At 43.4% G+C, this 22,430-nt stretch overlaps 1 protein-coding gene across 7 annotated transcripts in view; it reads right to left on the bottom strand.

Annotated features, from left to right (window-relative positions):
* Dis3l2 (DIS3 like 3'-5' exoribonuclease 2) overlaps positions 1-22,430 on the bottom strand; it is a 262,451-nt gene that overhangs the window by 157,167 nt on the left and 82,854 nt on the right. For all 7 annotated transcript variants that reach the window (XM_087209292.1, XM_087209293.1, XM_021247080.2 and 4 more), the window contains 2 exons: positions 13,965-14,065; positions 10,893-11,140 (listed from right to left, as the gene is read on the bottom strand). In XM_087209292.1, coding sequence (XP_087065418.1) covers positions 10,893-11,140; positions 13,965-14,065 — 349 coding nt within the window. The remainder of the gene's footprint in view (positions 1-10,892; positions 11,141-13,964; positions 14,066-22,430) is intronic.

Genomic DNA, 22,430 nt, shown 5'->3' with positions numbered 1-22,430 from the left:
TTTTGTCCCTGGTTCTCTCTCTGCTTCCTGGCTGCCCTGAGGTAAGCAGCTTTCCTCCACCACACCCTTCCGCCATGATGTTTCTGCCTTACCACAGGCCTAAAAGCAATGGAGCCAGCATACCATGGACTGAAACCTCTGAAACCATGAGCCAAAATAAATCCTTTCTTCCTTTAAAATGTTTATGTCCAGTATTCTGCCACAGCAACAGAAAGCTGATTAATATAAGTATGGATTTCTGATAATACTGTATTGATATAAGCTCACTAATTGCAACAAACATACCATAATAATAAGTCAGTAAAAGGGGAAACTAATTGAGGGGAGTATATAAGAACTGTACTACCTTGACCATTTTCCTTAAGTCTTAAATTGTTCTAAAAAAATAAGGTTTAGGGCCGGGGATTTAGCTCAGTGGTTTCGCCACCTGCTGCGCAAGCGCAAGGACACGAGTTCGATCCCCGGTACCAAAAAATAAATAAATAAATAAGGTTTATTCAAAAAGATTTCACAGCTAGGAAGTGAAAGAAGTAATTTAGACTTCCATCAGTGGTAAACAGTAAACTAGTAAAATTAGTGAAATAGTAAAATTTATTATTTCACATTTTAGAAAAAGACTTTTGCAGATATAGGAATGTAGAAATGAGGACATAAAATGGAAAAATATATACAATGCTATACACAGTATAACATAGCTACATAAAAGTATTTATGAATACCCTGAAAAGGAATACCTAAAAATGGTGTGGATGTTTTAGAGAAAGGATTATGAGTGACTATTTCCTCTATTGTCTAAGCTTCCTTTAATATGCTAACTGCATATTTTAATTTTAAAATTATAGAAAAAAAATCATTATAATCTAATAGAAACTGTAGTGCCCAGGGTTGCTTTCCTACCAACATTCACCCTCTTCCATTCAGAGAGTTCATCGTGCCTTCCACTCCAGAGGTAGAGCCTGTGATGTGATCTGTGCCAGGTGCCCCTGGAGGCTGTAATCAGAGGCCTGATTGGTGGACCAGGCTTCCCTTTGTGTGGCCTGTGACTGAGGAAACTCACAGCCTAACTGTACTGGGAGGCGTCTCCTCACCCAAAGAAAAACACTACTGGATCCCTGAGGACAGCAAAGAGAAACCTGATAACATCAGTCCTCACTTTACTGGGCCTAGAGCTGTACAGCCTCTAAACTCTCACTTGTAATGGGACAGTCTCCTTATTGAACTCATTCTGGGACCCAGTTTCCTATCACTTGCTGCTAAAAGCATCATAATGCAAAATGTTTTAAAATATCATCTATGAAAAGCAAATGCAACAGAAAATGTGAGGTTCTTATGACCAAAAAGAAAACTTCAGGACTGCTAGCATCAGATGGTTTGCAGGGATTCACTACACACAGACAGGGTACTGCTGGATCTAGAGCATAGTAATACTATAAACAGCCTTCCTCGGGCAATAGATTTACATTCTAAAGGCATTCCCTTAAGGATAACATGTTGAGGTAGGCTCATAAAACACAGGCCTTATTTGCTTCATCTTCACAGAATAAAACATCAAAGCCAGGAAGCTATCCCTGGCCCTTAGATCTCTCCCCACAGCACTATCTCTGTATTTCAGCTCTATCTCCTTTCTGGAATGAGCCACCTGACAGCTGTGTCAGTGTTTCAGGTCCATCTTGTCTTTGTCAGTAGATGGAAAATATTCATCTAGAAGAAAGATAAACATTTCTTTATTTCTGTATCTCACTGAAACTTGTCTATCTCAGGTGCCCAATATATGCTGGTTTCAATGAATACATGAATAAGCAAATTAATGCTTCAGAGCTTAGAAAAAAAGCACATTATTTTTCCTTGAAACTCCAAAGGAAAACTTTTTTAAAAACGTGAATAATAAAATCAAACAAAACCAAGACATGTATTTATAAACTCTCCAGTCCATCAGTAATTGGCTGCCACATTAACAATATTATTGACATATTTAAAAATTTGAAATAAGAGAAACTGCCTACTCTGAACAACTTTAATTAGGTGTGTGAAAAATATCTCCTTCCTAATTATGAGGTTCCAGTTCAGGAAGATTAAAAAAAGGAAAGAAAGAGAAAAAAAGAAAGGAAGGAAGAGAGAGAGGAAGGGAAAGAAGGAAGGCAGGCAGGCTGGCTAGCTACAGGGATTAGCTAGGCACACTGGCACACGCTTGTAATCCCAGCTACCCAGGAGCTAACAGGAGAACCCCAAGTTCAAGACCAGCCTGCATGACTTAGCAAGACCCTTTCTCAAATGAAAGTAAAAAAGAAGCCAGGTGTGGCGGCACATGTCTATAATTCCAGCTCTCTGGCAGGCTGAAGCAGGAGGACTACCAAGTTCAAGTCCAGCCTGGGCAACTTAGTGACTTAGCAAGGCCCTGTCTCAAGATAAGAAATGAAAAGGGCTGAATGTGTAGTTGAGTGTGAGGCCCTGGGTTCTCTCATGAAGTTACAGGAATTAGAATGGAAGAAATAAATGTCATTACTTACCAATGATGTGATTATCCACATAGAAAATGCAAAAGAAATACATCCAAAGCATTGAAATTAATAAAGGCACCAAGCAAGATGGCTGGATATAGGATTAATATACAAAAATGAATTGTAATTCCTTACACCAAGAGGAAAAGTTTAGAAAATACAACTTTAAAAACACTTGTACTTCAGAAGCTATCAGTAATAATATGGAAAGACCATTCATAAACTGGGGAAACTATATTTTCCGTATCTGTGACTATAAAAGATTATTTTTTAGAATATTTTTAAATTTCACAAAAATTAAATGACAAACAGTTCAATTAAAAATGTATAGAAAAAAGTAGCAGTGAATGCTAAAGTGGATAAAACAAGAATAAGCCAAAACAGAGTAAATGATGTCAAAAAAATCTTCTCAAATATAACACAATAATTACAAGGGAAAAATAGTAATTTGGGAATCCTGGCAGGTACCTTCTCAGCCAAGTGACCGCCACCAGCAGTACATACTGACAACCATTCCTTGTGATCAGATGCGCATCACCTCTGTGGCATACTTCCCAATAGTCTCTAATCTCAAGCCAATTACAAGAAAACATCGGACATCCCAATAGAGAAATATTCTACAAAATCACCAACCCCTTCTCTGCAAAAATGTTAAGTTCATGAAAGACAAAGACTAAGGAACTATCACATATTGGAGACACAGCAGTGACAATGCAATGTGGGCTCTTGAAGCAGATTCTAGAACAGAAAACAAAAGATGTCAGTGATCTATGTAGTTGTAGACTTTAATAACACTGTACCAAAGTTAATTTCTTAGCTTTGATAATTATTCTACAGTAACACAGGAGAAGATGGGTAAAGAGTATTAAGGAACTCAGTATCATTCCACAATTTCTACAAATTAAAATTACCTAAAAAACATGTTTAAAAATAGTGCAGACATGAAAACACTCTCCAGAAGAAAAATATATGATTATAAATATATGGCAAGAGGCTCCATCTCCTTAGTAATTAGGAAAAATAAACTAAAATAATAATTATATGCCATTTTATATTCACTTGATAGGCAAAAATTGAATCTCACAATATCAAGTGATGATAAGAATGAAGCAAAGGTAACTTTCATATGATACTTTCTAGTTCTCATTAGCAATGGACTAAAAATGGGTACAAGCACTGTGGAAAATGGCTCAGCTATAAAACTGTGCAGTAAAATATATATATATATATATATTATATATATATGTATCGTCCAATAACTTCACTTTTAATTAAATTCTAGAAAAACTTAAGCACTGGAATGTTTGTGGGAGCACTGTTTATAATATCAGAAATCTCATCGCGGATTTAGCTCAGTGGTTCCAGCACCTGCCTCGCAAGTGCAAGGTCCCGAGTTCGATCCCTGATACCAAAAAAAAAAAAGAAAGAAAAAAAAAATAGCAGAAATCTCAATTCGTCTCAACTGTCCATTGCTAGAATAAGTAAGTTGTGTCATATTTCAGGAAATACAAATATTATGCATCAAACATGTTAAGTGAAAAAGTACAAGTCATAGAAGAACAGAAGATGGTAAAGCTAAGTAACATTAATTAAGGATATAAACATGGGCAAATTACTTTTAAATGCGTATTTTGATTAGAATATATAAGACTCTGGTTATCTCTAGGGGAAAAGTTTGGGGTTATGATAGAGGAGAACACACAAGTAGCTTCAACAGTATCTGTGGTACTGTATTTCTTTTTGTTGTTGTTCTTTGTTTTTGGTACCAGGGATCGAACTTCGTACTTGGTGCTTGCGTGGCAGGCACCAGAACCACTGAGCTAAATCCCCGGCCCATGTGGTACTGTATTTCTTAACCTGAGTGATAATTTTATGGGTTGGTTTTCATATCAGCTTCCAAATATTAGGTAAGTGTTACATATATTCTTCTGTCTGTGAAACATACTTTGTAATTAAAAATAAATTATTTTTAAAATAATATTTTGGTTAAATTTGTATCAAATCTTCTGTAGACAGAAGAAATTATCACAAAACAATCCTTCAAACAGCCTGTTTGTCTTAGAGCAAACAGAAACATTTAACATCAACATTAATGTTCTCAACCATTCATCCTCCTTCCTTTACTAAATATTCTCAAAAACTCTTGGCCTTACCCAAGTGTTATGGTGCATGCCTGTAATCCCAGCAGTTGGGGGCTGAGGCAGGGGGATTGCTGCAAGCTCGAGGCCAGCCTGCACTACACAGTGAGTTCAAGTCTAGCCCGAATTACACAGAGAGACCCTATCTCACAAAAACAAGAACAAAAAGTCTTGACCTTATAAGTAGTCTCTGGACAGGTCACATTCCTACAGTGATTACCACCATCATTACCACTCTTAAAAGCTCCCACGACATTGGTCCATGGTGACAATCCCGCGCAAATGGATAAAATGGTACCGCATCCCTGAGAACCCAGAAGTGGGAAACAATCAAACACTTCAATAACTATCCAAGGCAAACAAGTAGCCTGTAAAATACCTGCCTTCCCTTCTTCTGGCTCAGTATTGTGACGCAGAAGGTAGGGGACAGGGACCGCAGGAAAGGAACGGGGACCTCAGCAAAAGTAAGGCAGAAGGAAGATCCAATGATACTGCACGATTTTAGGGAGGGCCTTGAAGCTCGAGAGTGAATCAATGTTGTCATGAAGGGAGAGGGGAGGCTGAGGCACACACAAGTGTTTGAGAAGGCTGATGGCATCAGAGGGTCTCCAATGCTTCACTGCTTTTAAGAAGGTGCACTAGAAATTGCAGGTGGAGACGGAGGTGGGCAGAAGCGTTGGCGGCTGCAGACAGGGCTCCCTGGGAAAGGACTGATTTAGGGGTGGAGGTCTGAACCAGGACTTTTTCCCTCCATGCTTTTGACTTTTGCTCTGCTTTGACCAGGATGCTCTGAGCAGTGTGCAAGATGTAGCTTTTTCCAAAGCTGATCCTTGTAGCCACCAGGTGGAGCCCAACAGTCACAAAAAAGAGCCCCCTCCTCAGCCTGATTTGCTTTTTGTCTACCAGGCAGCAAGAGCCCTGTCCCTGAAAAGGACTAAGCCTGGTACTGCGAGCTCCAAGTGTCATGTAACTCAGCTTTGTGCTCAGAAGAGTCTGCCAGTGAGAAATATGCACTGGGAAAGGTGAAATACTTCTTTTGTAAGGGGAAATCGTTGGAGAGAGTTACTTGTCAGTTTGCTAATCCTGTAAGCAATGCCTCCATAAAAACACCAATTCTCACATTTGCTTTTTCTATCAACCTGGTCACTGGTTTCTTTTCCTACTAAATACAACTTAATTTAATTAATGTAATTTATGATCACCTCTTTGATTTATATCTACCCCCTACAGAAATTCATTGTCAAACTGAACAGAATAGTGTAAGTATTTGCTCCCATCAGTCAACACATAGTTGATTATCTAACCACTAGCCCTACAGCGCCAACACAGGAGATGAAGGAGATACAAGAGCAGGCCCCACCCACGGGCTTCCTTCTCAGCACAAACCAGCAAGCAGAACCTCCCTTCCCCGCTTTCATCTTGCCCAGTCACTGGCTCCAGTGGACCCTGCCGTCCTTCACTTTCATTAAAATCAGCAGTATTGTGACTCACCCTCTAATCCCCATTTCAACAGCCTCCCATTAGGCCTAGGCAATCCCAGGTTCAACTCCTAATTTCCTGTTCTTGCTATACTTACACTGACCAGTCCATTTTCTCCCCTCCCTTGGCTCTCAATGCCACTGAAGACTGCTAAATAAAAATGACAAGATGTCAATTTGCTCTAGGTCAGCTCATGTCATATGTCTTCCCTTTAGTATTGCCGAAAAAACACTATTATGTTTCTCACAGAAGCTGCTATAAACTTCATTTTCTTCAAGATTTATCCTTACGTACGAAAAAAGAAACCAATGACAGATCTAGGAGAAAGTCACCATGATATATCCATGCTTACAACATCTTAGAAAGGAAGACTGGGACTCAGATTTAGGATAGAAGATTTCACAAAGGTCTGAGAAAATAAAGGCTTGAATGGCCACTATGAGAGTTTTAAAAAATGATTTAAGAGGATAGGGAAGCTCTTAAAATCTGATTATATAATTGCAAATCATTCCAGGGAGGAAGCCAATGTGGCTTTTTAATTAGGATTAAAGTCTAATACTAAATATTAAAAACACTAAATAAGTTGTGATATATGACAAGAAGCATCCCTAAAACCCAGGCAGGGCTCACTAAGAACAGACTACTTTGGGGGTTTTCGTAGCATGAAAAAAAATGAAATTCAGGAAAATGTGGTTGATGCAATACACAGAGAAGTGAAAAAGGCTCAAGTGAGATCTCATGACAATTCCAAGAGGAAGATGGGAAGCAAGTGCCTAACCATGAGCTCCCCTTCACTGGGTCACCAAGGCACCACCGGGGGCGGGGTTTACAGTGAGGAGGAGGAGGTGAGGCCTTGCAGACTCCTTGCAAACCCCTCCAAAGCTAGAGACAGCACAGGTTCCATTAATGAGTGCCTGCGAGTCAAACTTTTTATTAAACATATGTACCTTCTTCTCTGGTGTTCACCATCTGATTTATATACTAGTTGTGTGCTGCTATGGAGGGCTGATTTTGAAGTCAGAGAACCTTGGTTCTCATCATTTTCTGTTCCAAATTACTCCTCTGAGTTTTCTAGCTTGATTTATGGTTCATCTTCCTCATCAACCTGGCTCAGGACCTCAGGGCCATCACTTCATTTCCGTCTACTCATCTGACAAGTCAGCAGATGTTCACTGGGTATCCTTGTCCCGAAGGAGCTCACTGCCAAGTAAAACACTTAAGTAAGCAATGCAATCCAAACACACCAGAGCTAGATTCAAAGTATCATTAGAAGGTACTGGAGCACCCACAAGGAAGGCTCGGGAGCCAAGGAAGACTAGAGTGGGCAACTGAGTTGAGTTTAAAAGTTGAGCATTTCACCAAGCAAACACTGGAGAGAGGAGAAAGCCACAGCTAGGAAAAGAAGTGTCATGTGTGCGCAAAGGTCTGGAGCCATGAACAAACCCATTAGCTGGGGAATCTGCAAGCACTAAGGCAGAAGTAAAGTGCATGGGGGAGCTGAGCCTGTTCTTGGTAAATCACAGTTAAGTTGACACCCACATCTGCCCTCTCACCCAAGTCAGGGGCCTGAAAGGTCATCTATGATCCTAAGATTCTAATTGGCTATCAAATCTGAGAGAACTGACCTTAGCCTCCTTGAACCTTTTCACTCGCGTTTCCTCCACGGCAGGCCTTTTGCTTCAGTCCTCCCACCTCCTCTGTCTTCCTGCAGTACCCTGTGGCTGTGTCGACCAGTCCTGGCCCTTCCTGTCCACTCTTCCACTCTGCACTCTCAGTCGGAGAGATCTTTTGGCAAAGAGACCTCTGCTCTTCAGAAATGATCCTAGATTTCCCCCGTCACCTACCTCTTCTAAACTTCCAGAGTCTTTATTCCTATGGAAAATCATACAATTCTCTGCTTGGTACTATTAGTGGTAGTTCAGTTAGGTGGTACATTCCATTCATCTGTTTTATTCACGCTTCCTCCCAGACAGTTGAGTCCCATGGTCCTGATGCATTGGGTAGCAGGTCATAGAAGTCAGGATTCCGCCTCTAGTGAAAACTACTGACCCCAGGGCCAGGGATTTAGCTCAGTGGTTCTGGTGCCTGCCTCCCAAGTGCAAGGTCCTGAGTTCGAAATCTGGTACCAAAAAAAAAAAAAAACTACTGACCCCAGAAAATACCAGTCTTAAACTAGATCAATAAGATTTCCTACCCCAAGAATTCTGTGACATGATCTAGACTTGGGGGGGGGGGTTGTTACTGTGCAGAGAGGGGGCAGAACAACCCAGCTCACCCCAGAAGGAAGTTGAGAGGAGAGCTGTGTGCGTGGCTGGGCTGGTCAAGATGCTGAGGAGAAGCTCTGATTCCTCTGCCGCCTTGTTAGTTCTGAGGTTCTCATAAACTTCCTCCATGTCCTGCCCTGGGTTTTAAGAGAACCACCAGCTTCTCATAATAGTCCCTACTTGTATTTAAATTAGCTCAAGTGAGATTTCATTTCTTCGAATCAAATTATCCCTGTGACATTTATGTACAAGCCTTTCTGTGTTAGATTATAGTTTCCTGGAATGAAGAAACCATAGCTTGTTTATCTTTGTAGTTCTCGGATAGTACAGCATAGTGCCTTACACGTAGTTGATCAAAACCTGTCTGGTGAACTGAATTTAACTACAGAAGAGGTAAATAACACGGGACTTGAATAATCAGTAGCAATTACAAAGGCGTAGGAAATTCAGTACAGTACTGTTAAGAACAGAGGTGTAGGGGCAGAGAGGAAATTCAGAAGGAGGCCACCTGAGCTAAGTTGTTTTAGGCACAGTTTATGTGGAAGCTGACCACACAAACACACAAACACACACACACACACACACACACACGCACACACACGCGCGCACACACCCCTCTGGCTCCTGGGCAGAGGAGAGGAAGGAAAGCTAGGCAGTCACAGCACAGCATGTGCAGAGTAGGACACAGTGACCTCAGTTCCTAAAGATCAGTAACTGATAGCCAGAACAAAGTGGCAAGGCGACCACCAACGTGCTCAACAGCTGCAACTCTTATCCTTAGTGTGACGATGTTATCTGAGAACTCATCATGAAAGCCTGACACACTTTATTTCTTAAAATAAATTTTCTCTTTTCCACACAGATTTTTAAAAGGAATATTTCCATAAAAGACAATTTTCATATCTTATATTAAGAAGGTAGAGAAAAGCAGTTCTTCATCTACACATGATCATCTTCAGATTTTTATTTTGAAAATGACATATGCTTTCCTTGCATCCAGCAGACATGTTTTAGGCTTCAAGGCCCCTCCCTCTTTGGTTGCTGCCACCTTCACCCAGGCAAGGGCTCTGAATGAAGTAAGCTCAGCTGTACAAGAACCACCAAGGCTATTCAGTCCTAAGGAAAACCCACACCATGAAGATTTCACGGATACGCCCTTCCAACTTGAAAGCTACGGAAGCAGCCCAATCAGGAGAGCACAATGGGACCTGGCAGAGAGGCAGATAAAAACCAAGGCTGGACTTCCTTCCCCGATGTGAAAGTCTTTCCCTCGCACTGCCAAATGCAGTGTGGCAGCACGATCAACAGGGCCAGGTGGCATGGCCATCATCGGCCTTTTGATTCACTGGTGAGAAACTGGCAAGCCTGAGAGGAGGACTATTTAGGGCTCAAGAGCTGAAGTCACTGTTGGCTATAAGTTGGGTTCAACAATGTCGACCTTGCAGTCATATCGCCTGGAGCAAAAGAGAAGTGCTACGGTTCCCAAGTGGTTCTGAGATCAGATAAATCACCTCGATTGTCACATAACTGAAGAGTGGCATAGGGTGGCGTCACCTGAGTTGTACCAGCATGACACACAGACTTGATCTGGCCCCCTTAGAGGCAGAAGGGGCTGAGTGTAAAATACACCTGATAAGCGCAGAACACTGCAGCCCTCCGCCCAGTGCTGGCTCTCACAACAGAACACGTCCGGGACGGTGCCCTGCCCCTGTACACGGCAGATGACCAACAAGCAAGTCACTAAACTGGAAGGGAAGTGAATGTCAGAAGAGACTCTTGTAGGTTATATACCTTTGTTTTCATTTCCTCTGAAGCAAAAAACCAGACCCATCTCTAACAAAGGCCTAAAGATACAGCTAAAACACTATGATTTTTCCTTCCACAAGGGTATGTTATAAGGAGAAAAAGGCACAGCATTTTCTTCAAAGTGAAAAGACCATCCTTGATGCTCTAAGGACTGTGGCATACATATGTACAAGTTGAAATGACAGCCAACCCCAAAACATGGCACTCTTCCCTACACACAGTAGGAAAATTTAGTTTTCAAGGCCACAGGTGAAACTTCAGCATTAATCAGACTGACTGGAAGCTCAATATCAAAAAATACCATCCTTCAAACATTGCTTCATATTCACATTTTAAAGCAAAGAAGCCAGAGGTCCCCGAAATATGCCTAAAATAGGACTTAGCCTAATTTAACCCAAGTGTCAGAAAGGAAAGGTCTGGCTGTCTGATACAATGAATTCTCTGCATGGAGAGAATTCACAACATAATAGGACAGAAGCAGAGCCTCAAAATGTGCTTGTATTTTAGGCCAAAAACAAAAAACAAAAATGAAAAGGTGACTGGTTGGGAATTCAGAGAACCTACAGGCAACGAGTTAAAGTGGCAGCTAGGCCAAATTTCTGAAAAATCAGGACCAAACTACGGCATGTACCATGGCTTTAATAAATACACAAAAAGGTCACCTGAAGGCCATCTAAACTGAGTTTTTCTTGCCAGAGATCACCTACCCCAGGGCAAAATTGCTGTCCTCCTTCCAGTCCACAATGCGGCAGATGAAGAGGGTAGTGGAGTAATCTTTGGGCCGGGTCACGAAGTCCTGGGGACAGTCCTTAAGAGGTACATAAATCCTAGGCACTCGGTGGTCTGAGGGAGAAAACAGGGCGTACTTCCTAAACAGGTCACTGTTCTTCTCAGCCAAGAGTTTGAGGATGCCAGTTGCTGCGCGGGAATGCTTTTTTTCCAAGATGTAAACCACCTGCAGACACCAAAGATAAGTCAGGCCTGCTTACTACAGAACTAGGTATCAGGTGAAGGCAGCAGGGTGTTATCTGACCAACTAGCTGGGCCTGGGGGACTTTCAGAGGTCACCATAAAGTGCCTGCTCCTGATGTTCTGTGACTAAGAAATTTCTATCGACATTGCAACAAGTACCCAATCAGCATTTATACCCAAAAAACTATGCAATAATACATGGATGAATGAGAGCAAAGTGCTTTTCTAATCAGACCCTGTGTCTTAGGAAGATATGTCAGACTCTAGCAAGGAAGTACTGGTCCTAGTATTTGTTCCACATTATATTTTTCTCACGTGAACCACGTAGTAATTGCTTAAATGTTATTAGATACAAATGACTCTTTGTAAGGTGTAACTTGTAGTTCTTTGCTGAGATTTTCCACTTTCTCAACTGTTTCAGAGACCTGTCCACTGTTTTGTGAGCACCCTTCCGATGGCCACTGCACAATCCTTATCAGATAACCACAACTGTGCAGGTCCCTTAAATGTTTTTCTCACTCGGTCTCGATCTTCCTGGTTCTTGGTCTGATGAAGAGTTTCTGGCTGTGGCTGGACAGTTGCCACTTAAATCTTTCATTTTAGAAGGCAGTCACCCTATTGAGGTTTGGAGTGTCAGTCCTAGCCTGCTGTGGTGGCCAAAGTTCCAACAACAATTGTTTTCAGAGGCACTGCAGGACCCTTTGATATGTTTGTTTTATATGGTGCCACTTGTCTCTGCTGGCACTGCCTGTAGGGGGAAGGTTCATTCCTCGGCCAGGCCACCTGAACACATGGGAGGATGAAGAGGTTGTCCATGTGGGGATCCTGCTGTGGCAGGACCTCCCTTACTTGTGCTACCTGGCTGCCCTGTTTCTCTGGGGGTGAGAGGGGAGTCTCTGGTCCACAGGGACAGAGGTTTTCTGGCTCACTCACCTGTCACGATAGGAGCTCCCGTCTAAGGACTCTGGCTACCTGGTAGCTCTGGGGGAGGACACAGGGGCTTCCCAGTTCGAGCTGCTGCTGTGACAAGACCCTTTCTCCTGATGTCCTCAGGCTGTCTGGGGCTTCTGGGTGGGAGAAAGGGGTCTCTGGCCCAGAAACAAAGGCTTCCTGGGCTGGCACTTCCTGTGGTGGGCTGTCCCTTGTAACAGCCACTTAGATGCCTACAGTCTCTTGGTGGCGAGAGAAGTCCTCAGCCTGAGGGAAAAGAAGAGCCTTCTCCAGGCCACCAACTGTCCCACAACTCCCAGTCAACTGCCCTCAGTGAGAGGAGTGAGTAAGCTGGCCATCTCCTGCTGCTCAGCTGGGAGTCAGAAACCCTGGGCCTGGGTCACCTTCTCACGTGGGCTGCAAGGTCCTGTGGCTAGGGGTTCCCTCTCTGGGTCCCCACCTCGCGTGCCTTCCTCTTTTCCTCTTTCAGGGCTCTCCTTTGGTCACCTCTTGTTTTCCAGGGCTTTTAGTTGTACTTAGTGGGAGGAGCAAAACAACATATCTATTCTATCTTGTCCGAACCTTAAGTCCAAGCTGCATGATTTAATTTCTGACAGCACAAAAATGTATAAAGCAGCTTGGCGTTCCCTGTGATTCACACAACGCTGGTTGTCGTGGAAAAGACACCGCCACAGCGTACGTTCTGCATATGAGTGCTGTTTTACCTTGTAATTTTAGGTTGAATTCATGAAGAAACATTATCCAAAACACAGGAAGAGAGGGAGAGGGCAGAGACAAGCCCACTGTGGGGCAGAGCACAGAGAGAACACAGTTCCAGGAACAGGGGATGCGCTACTCAGCTCCGACTGCGGTCACTCAGGAATGTGGCCCAGCACAGCCAGATGTTTGACAAAAGAAGCTACAGCCTAGGTTTCTATGTGACCACTCCCTACTTGTTTGTTTGTTTAATGTAAGCTTGGTATTTTAAATACCAAACAGGTGAACAAAACAGGTGTGTGAGCCAGATCCATCCAGCCCCAGGCCACACATTCATTAGCATCTTCCACACCTAGCCTGCTGCCTGTGTACAGGGTTCGCCCTCCAAATGCCCACTGCCATACAGATCTGGGTAACTGGTGGGCAATGGCAGTAATGCACAGACAGTCTACACTTTATACGTGCAGGAGAGATGCTCTCTTAACCAACTGGCTGGCGAGTGGTCACCTGCTTCTGCCTCAGGAACACGAAGCCTCACACTACAATGTCACTCTATCCTTTGCCCTCGTACCTTTCCTGCCGCCGTGAACTCTTCGCACAGTCAGAGCCAGCTGTGTTTGATCCCACATCTGAAGCTGCCACTAGCATTCCACTGAATGTCAGAGGAATGAAATAGGAGCATAACAGGGCTTTACTTATATAATGAATTGAGTACTTTTGAAAAACTAAGAGAGACTTATTTAAATTTTTTAAATTAGGTATGGGCATGACAATTAAAAAGAAACTGGAGCAAAAACTAATATAGATTCCAGAAGGAATCTATACTCATATTGTTTCTCCGGTGTCTAAATTTTAACTCTAATTAAATAACCAAAACTAAAAGTCATAAATACCTCATCATGAGTAGGGTTTAAGCAAGAAAGATAATGCAAAACTCCAAACATACCCACACACAAAAAAGGGCCTTGGCCCTTTATCCAAATGTAGGCAAATGAATACACAGGTTTAAAGTTACAAAAAACATTCACTTTTCCTTATTTCCTGCTTCTACTGACATTTCTGATTGACTGATCACCACAGTCCCAGCTGAACTGCCTAAGAGACCAGCTGCTGCTCAGGCGATAGCCAGTGGACAAATGGGTAAATCTGTAGGCAATGACCTTGGCTGATCTCTGCAGCGACTTCTCTGACAGAGCTCTGGTGTCTGGTGACATGGGGGTGCTCTCGTCTTTTGTAACATGTGCACTAGCATCATCTTTTCCTAAATTAGAAAGAGAGAAAAAGAGAGAAGAGGAGGAACCAGTTAGATGCACATCCATTAAAAGACAGAGGCTTTTAAATTCAGACCAGAAAAAATTCCTGGACACCCTGAACCCCTCAGTGTTTCCCTTACAAAAGAGGAACGGCCATAGGGGCTGGGGACTTGGTGAGGCCAGTCACGTCTCCCACCCATGTGTTCGCACACACTGAGCACCGCACTTGATCTGTTAACGTCATTCACCTGCTAAACGTCATGGAGAGCATCAAATGATGCTGAATTAAGCTTAACTGCAGTGCATCAAAATGGCAAAAACGTAGAGGTTAAATACTGCCCCAGCCCACAATGAAAACTAGAGATAGGTTAGTTTATTATGCACAGCTGCTGAAATAAGACAGAATCAAACTAAATGCTAACTTTTAAAAGTACTTTGCTACAAGCCATAACAAAATGGTGGAAAAGACATTGTATTTATTAAATAAATAAATACCCAATCCTGATTTTCCTGGCTTGTCTTAATGACATTATATAAAGAGCAAAGTACTTAAAAGTCTTTTAAGTAAAAACTTTCTTTAAAATCTTATAAAGTGCACATCCACCCAAGAATCTGAAACCACATCTCCCCAGGAAAGAGGCTGTCAGGCTCTGTACCAGAAGTGTGTAAAACATTTATGAACAAAAGCAGCACATACACACCTCTGAACATTTAAAATTTTAAATTTTCACTTGCTACATTGGATTTCCTCCACAAAATACTCCTATTCAACTAAATTGGAGTTTCTGGACTGTAGGGTTCACTCCAGAGAGCTAAGAGGGAGTAACACTAATCATCAATTAGACATTTCCACAGCCAATATAAATATATAACCCCTTTTTAAGATGGCTGCCCCTTAGCTAAGGCCCCGCTTCAAGCCAGATTCTGCCATCCTAGGCACACTCTGAAGCGCCGACACAAGCAGACTCCTGGGGCTTCAGAGGATCAACCCTCTGCTTTTCCATCTACACCTCAATCCACCACCCACTCAAAGCAGAATCTTCACTGCCATTCAAAAAGACATCCACACACACTCTCCCAGTGTAAGTGACCTCTCCATCATAAGAGAGAGACAATTTTATCTGAGTTCATCTTTTATTTCAGACCCATAATTCAGGATTCCAAAATCATCAGATGCTTCGAGAACACTTTTTACAACCTTGGAGAGGGGGAAAAATACCACATAAGTTGTTGATTTGTTTGTTCCATAACATATCCTGCCAATGTTTTTTGCAGAACAAGGTAATTCAGGAAAGAATAGGAAGAAGAAATTACAAGTACATGCTACTTCAATAGTTGATATTTCAGTTTTTGATCTCAAAGAAGCTGGTCAAGTCAGGGAGTAAGAGGACTGGTTTTTCCATAGCAACCCAAACCTTGGGCAAATAGCTTTTCTGGGATAGTCACTGATGACTCTGTTTTAAAATGACTATGGGGCCAGAGATTTAGCTCAGTGGTTTCACTGCCTGCTGCACAAGCGCAAGGACCCAAGTTCGATCCTCGGTACCAAAAAAATAAAAAATAAAAAAATAAAAATAAAATAACTATGGCTGGGCACGGTGGTGCATGCCTCTAGTCCCAGCACCTGGGAGGCTGAGACAGGAAGACTGCTGTGAGTTCGAGGCTAGCCTAAACTACATAGTGAGACCCTGTCTAAAAAAACAAAAAAATTTTTTAAATAAATAAATAAGGCCGGGGATTTAGCTCAGTGGTTTTGCCGCCTGCTGTGCAAGCACAAGGACCCGAGTTCGATCCCCGATACCAAATAAATAAATAAATAAAATGACTACAACTTCAGGTTCCAGCCCCACAACAGTGAGTCTTCTGTTGCAAAGGTTATTCTAGGTCACATATGAAGAGAGACAGCAAGCCATGGAAGTGGGCCCAAGCATGATTCCCAGACATCACACCTGAACATGACCGTTCCAGGTTCTGTGCTCAGTTATCCTGGCAAAAGTAAGGCTTTGTTCAAAGTTAAAGTGTAATAAATTAAACTGAAGTTTATAGGCTCACAAGTGAGAATCACAGATGGTCAATGAATGTAAAGAAATACAATGCCAAGTTGGAAAGGTGAATCACCTTAGTATGTTTCCAACAAATACGTATTGCCACACTGAAAAGCAAAGTTGTCAATTTAATGAGAGAATCTCCTGCATTGTTTAATCACAAGATCATTTATTTATTCATTCACTTATTCCATGTATTTATTGAGCACTGGGCACTGAAGATTCAGTTGTAACTAGAAGAAATATGAACCCAGCCCTTAGGGAACATATAGGCTAATGTGGAAGTGATATCTTGTAAGTAATCACTCAATAAATATAAAATTCTTAAGTTGTGGTAAATGCTAAGGAAGAAACATCCTAAAGAGAGGCAATGGACATTGATTTAGATTAGAGGTCAGGAAAAGGCTTGTGAGGGCCACTTAGGCTGAGACAGGAGGATAGTTTACGGAGTGACCTGGGGAATGGCACATGGGAAGGGGTGGAAGCTGGAGGCTCTTTGCCCAATCAAGGACCAGAAAGAGACCCAAGAGGCTACAGTGAGCAAGAACAAGCGGGGCAAGAGATCAGAGACATATAGAGCAAGGCCGGTGGCACTCTGCAGAAAATAAGAACCCAGAATTCCAGCCTAGATCCAAAGGGAAGCCGGCTTTTGTGCAGAAGTGGCACAGCCCAAGACCAGAGCAGAGCAGGCTGAGTGGGTGTGGGAGACCTCAAGAGCCGCTATAGAGGCCAGGCATGAGAGCCAGAGCTGCTGACTCGGGCCCTGGAGACAGAAGGAAGGTACACTCTGCAGCTGAGCTGGTAGATGGGCAGCCACTTGATTTGAGAGCTGAAGGTAACAGATATGGAGGCTTTTAGACAGGAGAAATGAAGGACTATTTCCAGCTTCCTGACACCTGCAGCTAGGCTGATGGAAGTAAAAATCAAGTGCAGCTCTGTTTCAGAGGTGGCTGTGCATGATGGCCGCTTCTGGGACCTTGAAGGGATGATGTTGTATAAGGAGTCCAACACAAATGTCTGGAATCCACAGGAGACCTGGCGGTGGCTTCAGATACAACTTACACGCTGAGTGTTTTCGCATTCACACTGGACGTGGAGACTCAGAGCCAAGTCTATTCAGCTCTGAATCCACAATGCTCTCGACTGCTCCACACTGCCAGCCTGCTAAGAAAGTAAGGAGAGGCCTCTGAGGAAACTGAAGAGTATGCAGATGCTTCAAACAGAAATAAGGATGCTGAAGGGCCTTCCAGGCACAGGCCAGGATTCGTGAGCCGCCCAGTGCTGTGAGGGGGGCTGACATGGAAAAGGTCGAGTAAGAGGTTTCCTGTAGCCACCGACACTAATTCCACAGCACCAGGTGGGGAGGGGCAGGGATGGGGAGGAATGAGGCTGGGCGAGGGTAGGATAGCCCCAGGTCAGGGACTCAGATTAGCCCGTTATCTACTCTACTGCCTAGTAATAAGAACCTCAATGTTTAGCAGAGCAGCCTGGTTAAAAGACCCCATCCTTTAGGCTTCTTGCAAATACACATGGTTGACATGTCTAAGTTTCAGTCAATAAGATTCAGGGGAAAGTGTTGTTAGCGACTTCCAAGAAGAATCAAGGGGAGAGATCCAAGCTGGGCACAGCGGTACACACCTGAAATCCCAGCCCTGGGGAGGCTGAGACAGAAGGATGGCAAATTTGAGCCAATTCTCAGCAACTTACTGAGGGCTTGTCTCAAAATGAAAGTTTAAGAGAGGGCTAGAGACATAGTTCAGTGGCAGAATACCTCTGGGTTCATCTCCAATCTCCAGTACCAAATAATAAACAAACAAGCAAACTGACTCACTCTCTTCCTCCCTGCTAGCTGGAATACAGATGTGATAGCTGGACCTCAAGCACTCAACCTGTCTTTAGAGGCCACAGCACAAGGATGCTTTCTACACTGAGGAGCAGCCTGACAGAACAGCTGACACTGCAGAGCTCCCAGACAAGCGCTGGCCTGCCTACCTCCGGTCTGCTTCTGTGTGTGAGGGAAGTAAACTTCTTTCTTATTTAAGCCACCGATATTTTAGGATTTAATGCTATTCTCGGCAGAACACCCTTCCTAACACATAAATCTAGACAAGGAGACTGACAAGCTCAGACACTACCCCACGAAGCATTATGAAACCCAGGGAAGTTTTTCTCTCAAGAGTTATACACCACATGGATGTATCTCAGGGCTACGGATTTAGTAGCATTGGGGCACAGAGAAACAATAGGAACAGAGGTCTTAGAGAGCTGGGTTGCAGTCTAGGAGGTGAAAGAGTTACTATGCTTGCCTTGAGGGCGGGAAGCCCTGGGAGCCAGCACTGCAGCGGGTGCCCAGGGAGGCAGTGGCCAGGAACAAAACCAGAGGCAAGACTTACCTGTCATTTCTGAGAAGGGTGCTACCAAGATCCTCTTCAGCACTATTCATGAAGCAGCATAAAATGTGCTTACAGTAAATGAGTTTTTGATGGATTCTCAGGAATAATGCTTTGATAGAGCAATAAAACTCCAGAATGAACTACAAAAATGGGGCAGAGTTGCCAGTGGTCCACAACAAGGAAAGAGTCGTATGTCCCCACAGCCTCTGGGTTTGCCATAATGAAGACAGAGCTGCCAAGCTCCATTGTCCTCTCTAGTTGAAATAATTCTAGAAATTAGAAACCACCAAAACTCTTCATTTAAAAGAGAATATTCTGGGGCCGGGAACTTAGCTCAGTGGTGCCGCACCTGCCTCATAAGCGCAAGGTCCTGAGTTCGATCCCCCATATCGCATGCATGCATAAATAAATAAATAAATGAATGAATATTCTGAAAAACAGGTACATTACTAATATAAGCAACTAACTAGGAAAACTTGTCTTATGCCTCTTGCCCATGGTCGCTGTGAATAATCATGTGCTGTGTTACAGGCTTGTAAGGCAAGAGCGCTGCTCACCATGCCAGGACACCTGGTCAGCTCTGGCCAGGCACAGCGGTCAGCAGGGACAGTCTTCAAGATACTAATGAGTTCCCTTCTCAAAGTCCCCAGCCCTAGAAGTTTCTCATCTTTTTTTTTTTTTTTTTGGTACTGGGGATCGAACTCGGGACCTTGCACTTGTGAGGCAAGTGGTGGCACCACTGAGCTAAATCCCTGGCCCCCTGAAGTTTCTCATCTTGAAACAAGGAATGGGAGTTTTCACAGCACATTCGCCCACATCACCTCATTTGATTCACACCACAAGTTCAGGCCACGGGCAATGAGGCATTGTGATTCCAGTTTCACCAAGGAAATGGGGAGTGAAGAGGTGGAACAGGAGATGATAGCATGCAGGGATGCCTGCTGACCCTTGACCATGGCAACCTGTTCCCCACACAAGTGTGAATTGAGCAGGATAGAAGGGCCACAAACTTGTGTCTGGGAATTAGTGAAGCAGCAGAGGACTCCCTAAAATGCTCTGCCAGTGAAGGTCCCGGTTACCTACGAAAGGCCAGGCATTCCAAGTGACCCTGTCCCCTCCGGGGAGCTCCTTTGCTAGAAAGGAAACAAAGATGCAGCAAATAACCTGGTGCTGGTAACTGGTGCCAAGCGCTGTGCCCGGGGCAAGAGAAGACACCAGCTAAGCCCTGAGCTGAAAATGGTGAGACTGACTAGGGACTGGCCAGGTGCACGGCCTTGGAGCATCCCAAGAGGGCGAAAGAGTGTGCAAAGGCATGGCCAAGAGCAAAGTGGAGACAGGAGGCAGCTCCGAGTGTCTGAAAGGGTCTAGGGCTGGACCACCAAAGACCTCAGTGACTGCTGCAGACTTCATGTTCTATACTTCAGGGACAGGATGCTACTAAAAAAATTTTTTTTTGGTATCGGGGATCGAACTCAGGACCTTGCGCTTATGAGGCAGGCAGTGGAACCACTGAGCTAAATCCCCCACCCACTACTGAAAAAAAATTTTTTAAGCTGCTTATTTTTTTTTTTTGGTACGGGGACTCAAACTTGGGACCTTCCCCTTGTGAGGTAGGCGGCGGAACCACTGAGCTAAATCCCAGGCCACTACTGAAATTTTTGAGAATAACATAATTAGAATTACATCTGATGAGAAGTCAACATTCAATTTATCGTTCCTTTTTCTCTCTAGCTGTTTTTAAGATAGTCTCTTTGCCTTTGGTTTTATGTACTTTATATCTAAACTTGGATTGTTTTTAACTCTATTCACAATCATTGGTCTTAATCTATGGTTTGACAGCTCATCTATTATGGAAAATCTCAGCCATTAATTTTCTATTTCATCTTTGCCCATTTTCTTATCTACTTCTAGGACTCTAATTAAACTTATTTAAAGCTTATCACTCTATACACCTTTGCATTTTCTATTTGTCTCTCCATGCTATAGTCTTACCATCTTCCAGCTTGTTAATTAACTCTTCAGCTTTATCCAATCTGGTATTAACCTATCCACTGAGTTGTCTTCAAACTAGTTCACTGAATACTTTCCCTCACTGTCTAGGTTTTGACTGTGTTACTCCAATGTCTGTTCTAGAAGGTCTCTTTCCCAATGTCATAATACATAGTTTCCTAGAGCTTCTTGCAGATAACTTCCGGCTTATCTTCTGTTTCTTTAAACAGGAAACACAGGAGTTTTTCAGACTGGTTTGATTGCAGTATCTGATGATGTTTTCTGAAGGGCTGCTTCTGTGCTCCATACTCCCTTACAGTTCCTGACTTTGGAATCCAGTTTCTTTGGGTGCCTGGTTATATCTATGTGCTGGTCACTGGTAATCTGGGCCCTAGCCTGAAGGAAGCTTCCTTTTGAAAGAATTCCCACTTCATGTTGCCAGATACCCAGATACCCAGCCCTTAAACCAATTCAACACTTGAGACTCCTTGGTTGCCCCAGACATCCTGAACTTGGGCTTCAAGCGCATGTCACAGCCCGGCTGTTTCAGGCCTACCCTGCTGTCGCCCTGGGGGTGTCTCAGGTTCTTAAGAGGAATCTGGGCTTTATTTCTATCCCTAACATCGCTGATCAAACGTTGATGCCAATTAGCACACATTGAGATTTCAAGTTTTTTTAATTTAATTTTTCTTCTTTCAGAAGGAGGGTATGGCTGAATAATAGCCCACTATTACTACTAACAGAAAATCCCTAGAACTTGGATTTTGGAACTATTTTTCAGGTAGCAGGTTGGGTGAGGAACAGTGATGGGGAGGGAGCAGTGGCACTCTGCACAGGAGGGGAGCACAGCAGGGATGGTAGGGAAGCTGTGGCACTCAACGTGTCCCATCAAAGCAGGGCACAGGGACTGGAGAGGAGAGGCAGGTGCTCCACCATTCTCCTTCTCAGCAACCACACGAGGAAGTACTGCTATTGTGAGTGTTAGAGAAGAGCAACGAGCAGTTCCAAGAAGTGAAGTCACTCATCCCAGGGCGCATCCAGGGAGGTGGTGAGCAGAGGGCTGTGGGAACCCAGCTGACTCCAGTCCAAGCTCTTCCCACTGAGCACAGCGGGGTCTGGAGGGCAGATGGTTCTGAGTGGGTGGGTGGTTCCAATGTGGTTGGTAGGGCTGTAGAAAACTGTGTAACTCAGTCACAGACACTGGAGGATTTTAAACTGCAGAAGTTACCAAATGATAAACAGTGTTCTTGATATAATTCCGCTGCCACCATGCAGACAGATGACCAAGAGCACAAGCTTTGGAGTCATAAGTTGTAAATTCACATCCACATCCTCCTACCTGAATTGTGGGGGTGTGAACCAGTTACTCTTTCCCTCTGAATTCCTCCCTTTGCAAACCAGGCACCATTTGCATGGGGTATATTTGCTTGTAATACACTGGCACAAAGTACATTAAGAAAAATTGTTCGATGCTATGTTGAGGTTGTTGTTGTTAATGACCTTTTGTAGTTTTGGGTGAATCCAACTCTGTTAACCTGGGCACAAGTGACTGGACAAGACCAGAGTAAAGGATAAAGGCAACATATAAAATAAGTCTCACTTCCTCATGTATAACGTGCTCTAAAGAGTTGATTGAAAGATAAATGGAATTAATTAAAAGCACTACAGTGGCATGGACACTTACAGTAAGGACTTAATAACTGCTCTGTAACATATTTAAATCCCAAATGTTTTTCCATGTCTGATGTACGGTAAGGTGCTATGTAGGAGAAGAGAGGCAGGCTAGCACTATGGCGTCTGGCCTACCTAGGGCCATGGGGAGCTTGAGGAGAATTCAGGTTGGAGGCTGATGTGACCTACATATAAAGAAGCTCACACTGGTTTCTGTGTGGATTCAGGAAGAGACCGGAGGCAGGAGGCCCAGTTACCAGGCCACTGTGATGTAT

This window comes from Heterocephalus glaber, unplaced genomic scaffold (assembly GCF_053883595.1).
Source record: "Heterocephalus glaber isolate CG9 unplaced genomic scaffold, H.glaber_assembly_v1.0 deba00001004, whole genome shotgun sequence".
In the NCBI taxonomy this organism is placed as follows: Eukaryota; Metazoa; Chordata; class Mammalia; order Rodentia; family Bathyergidae; genus Heterocephalus; species Heterocephalus glaber.
This window is presented reverse-complemented; position numbering and strand designations above follow the sequence as displayed.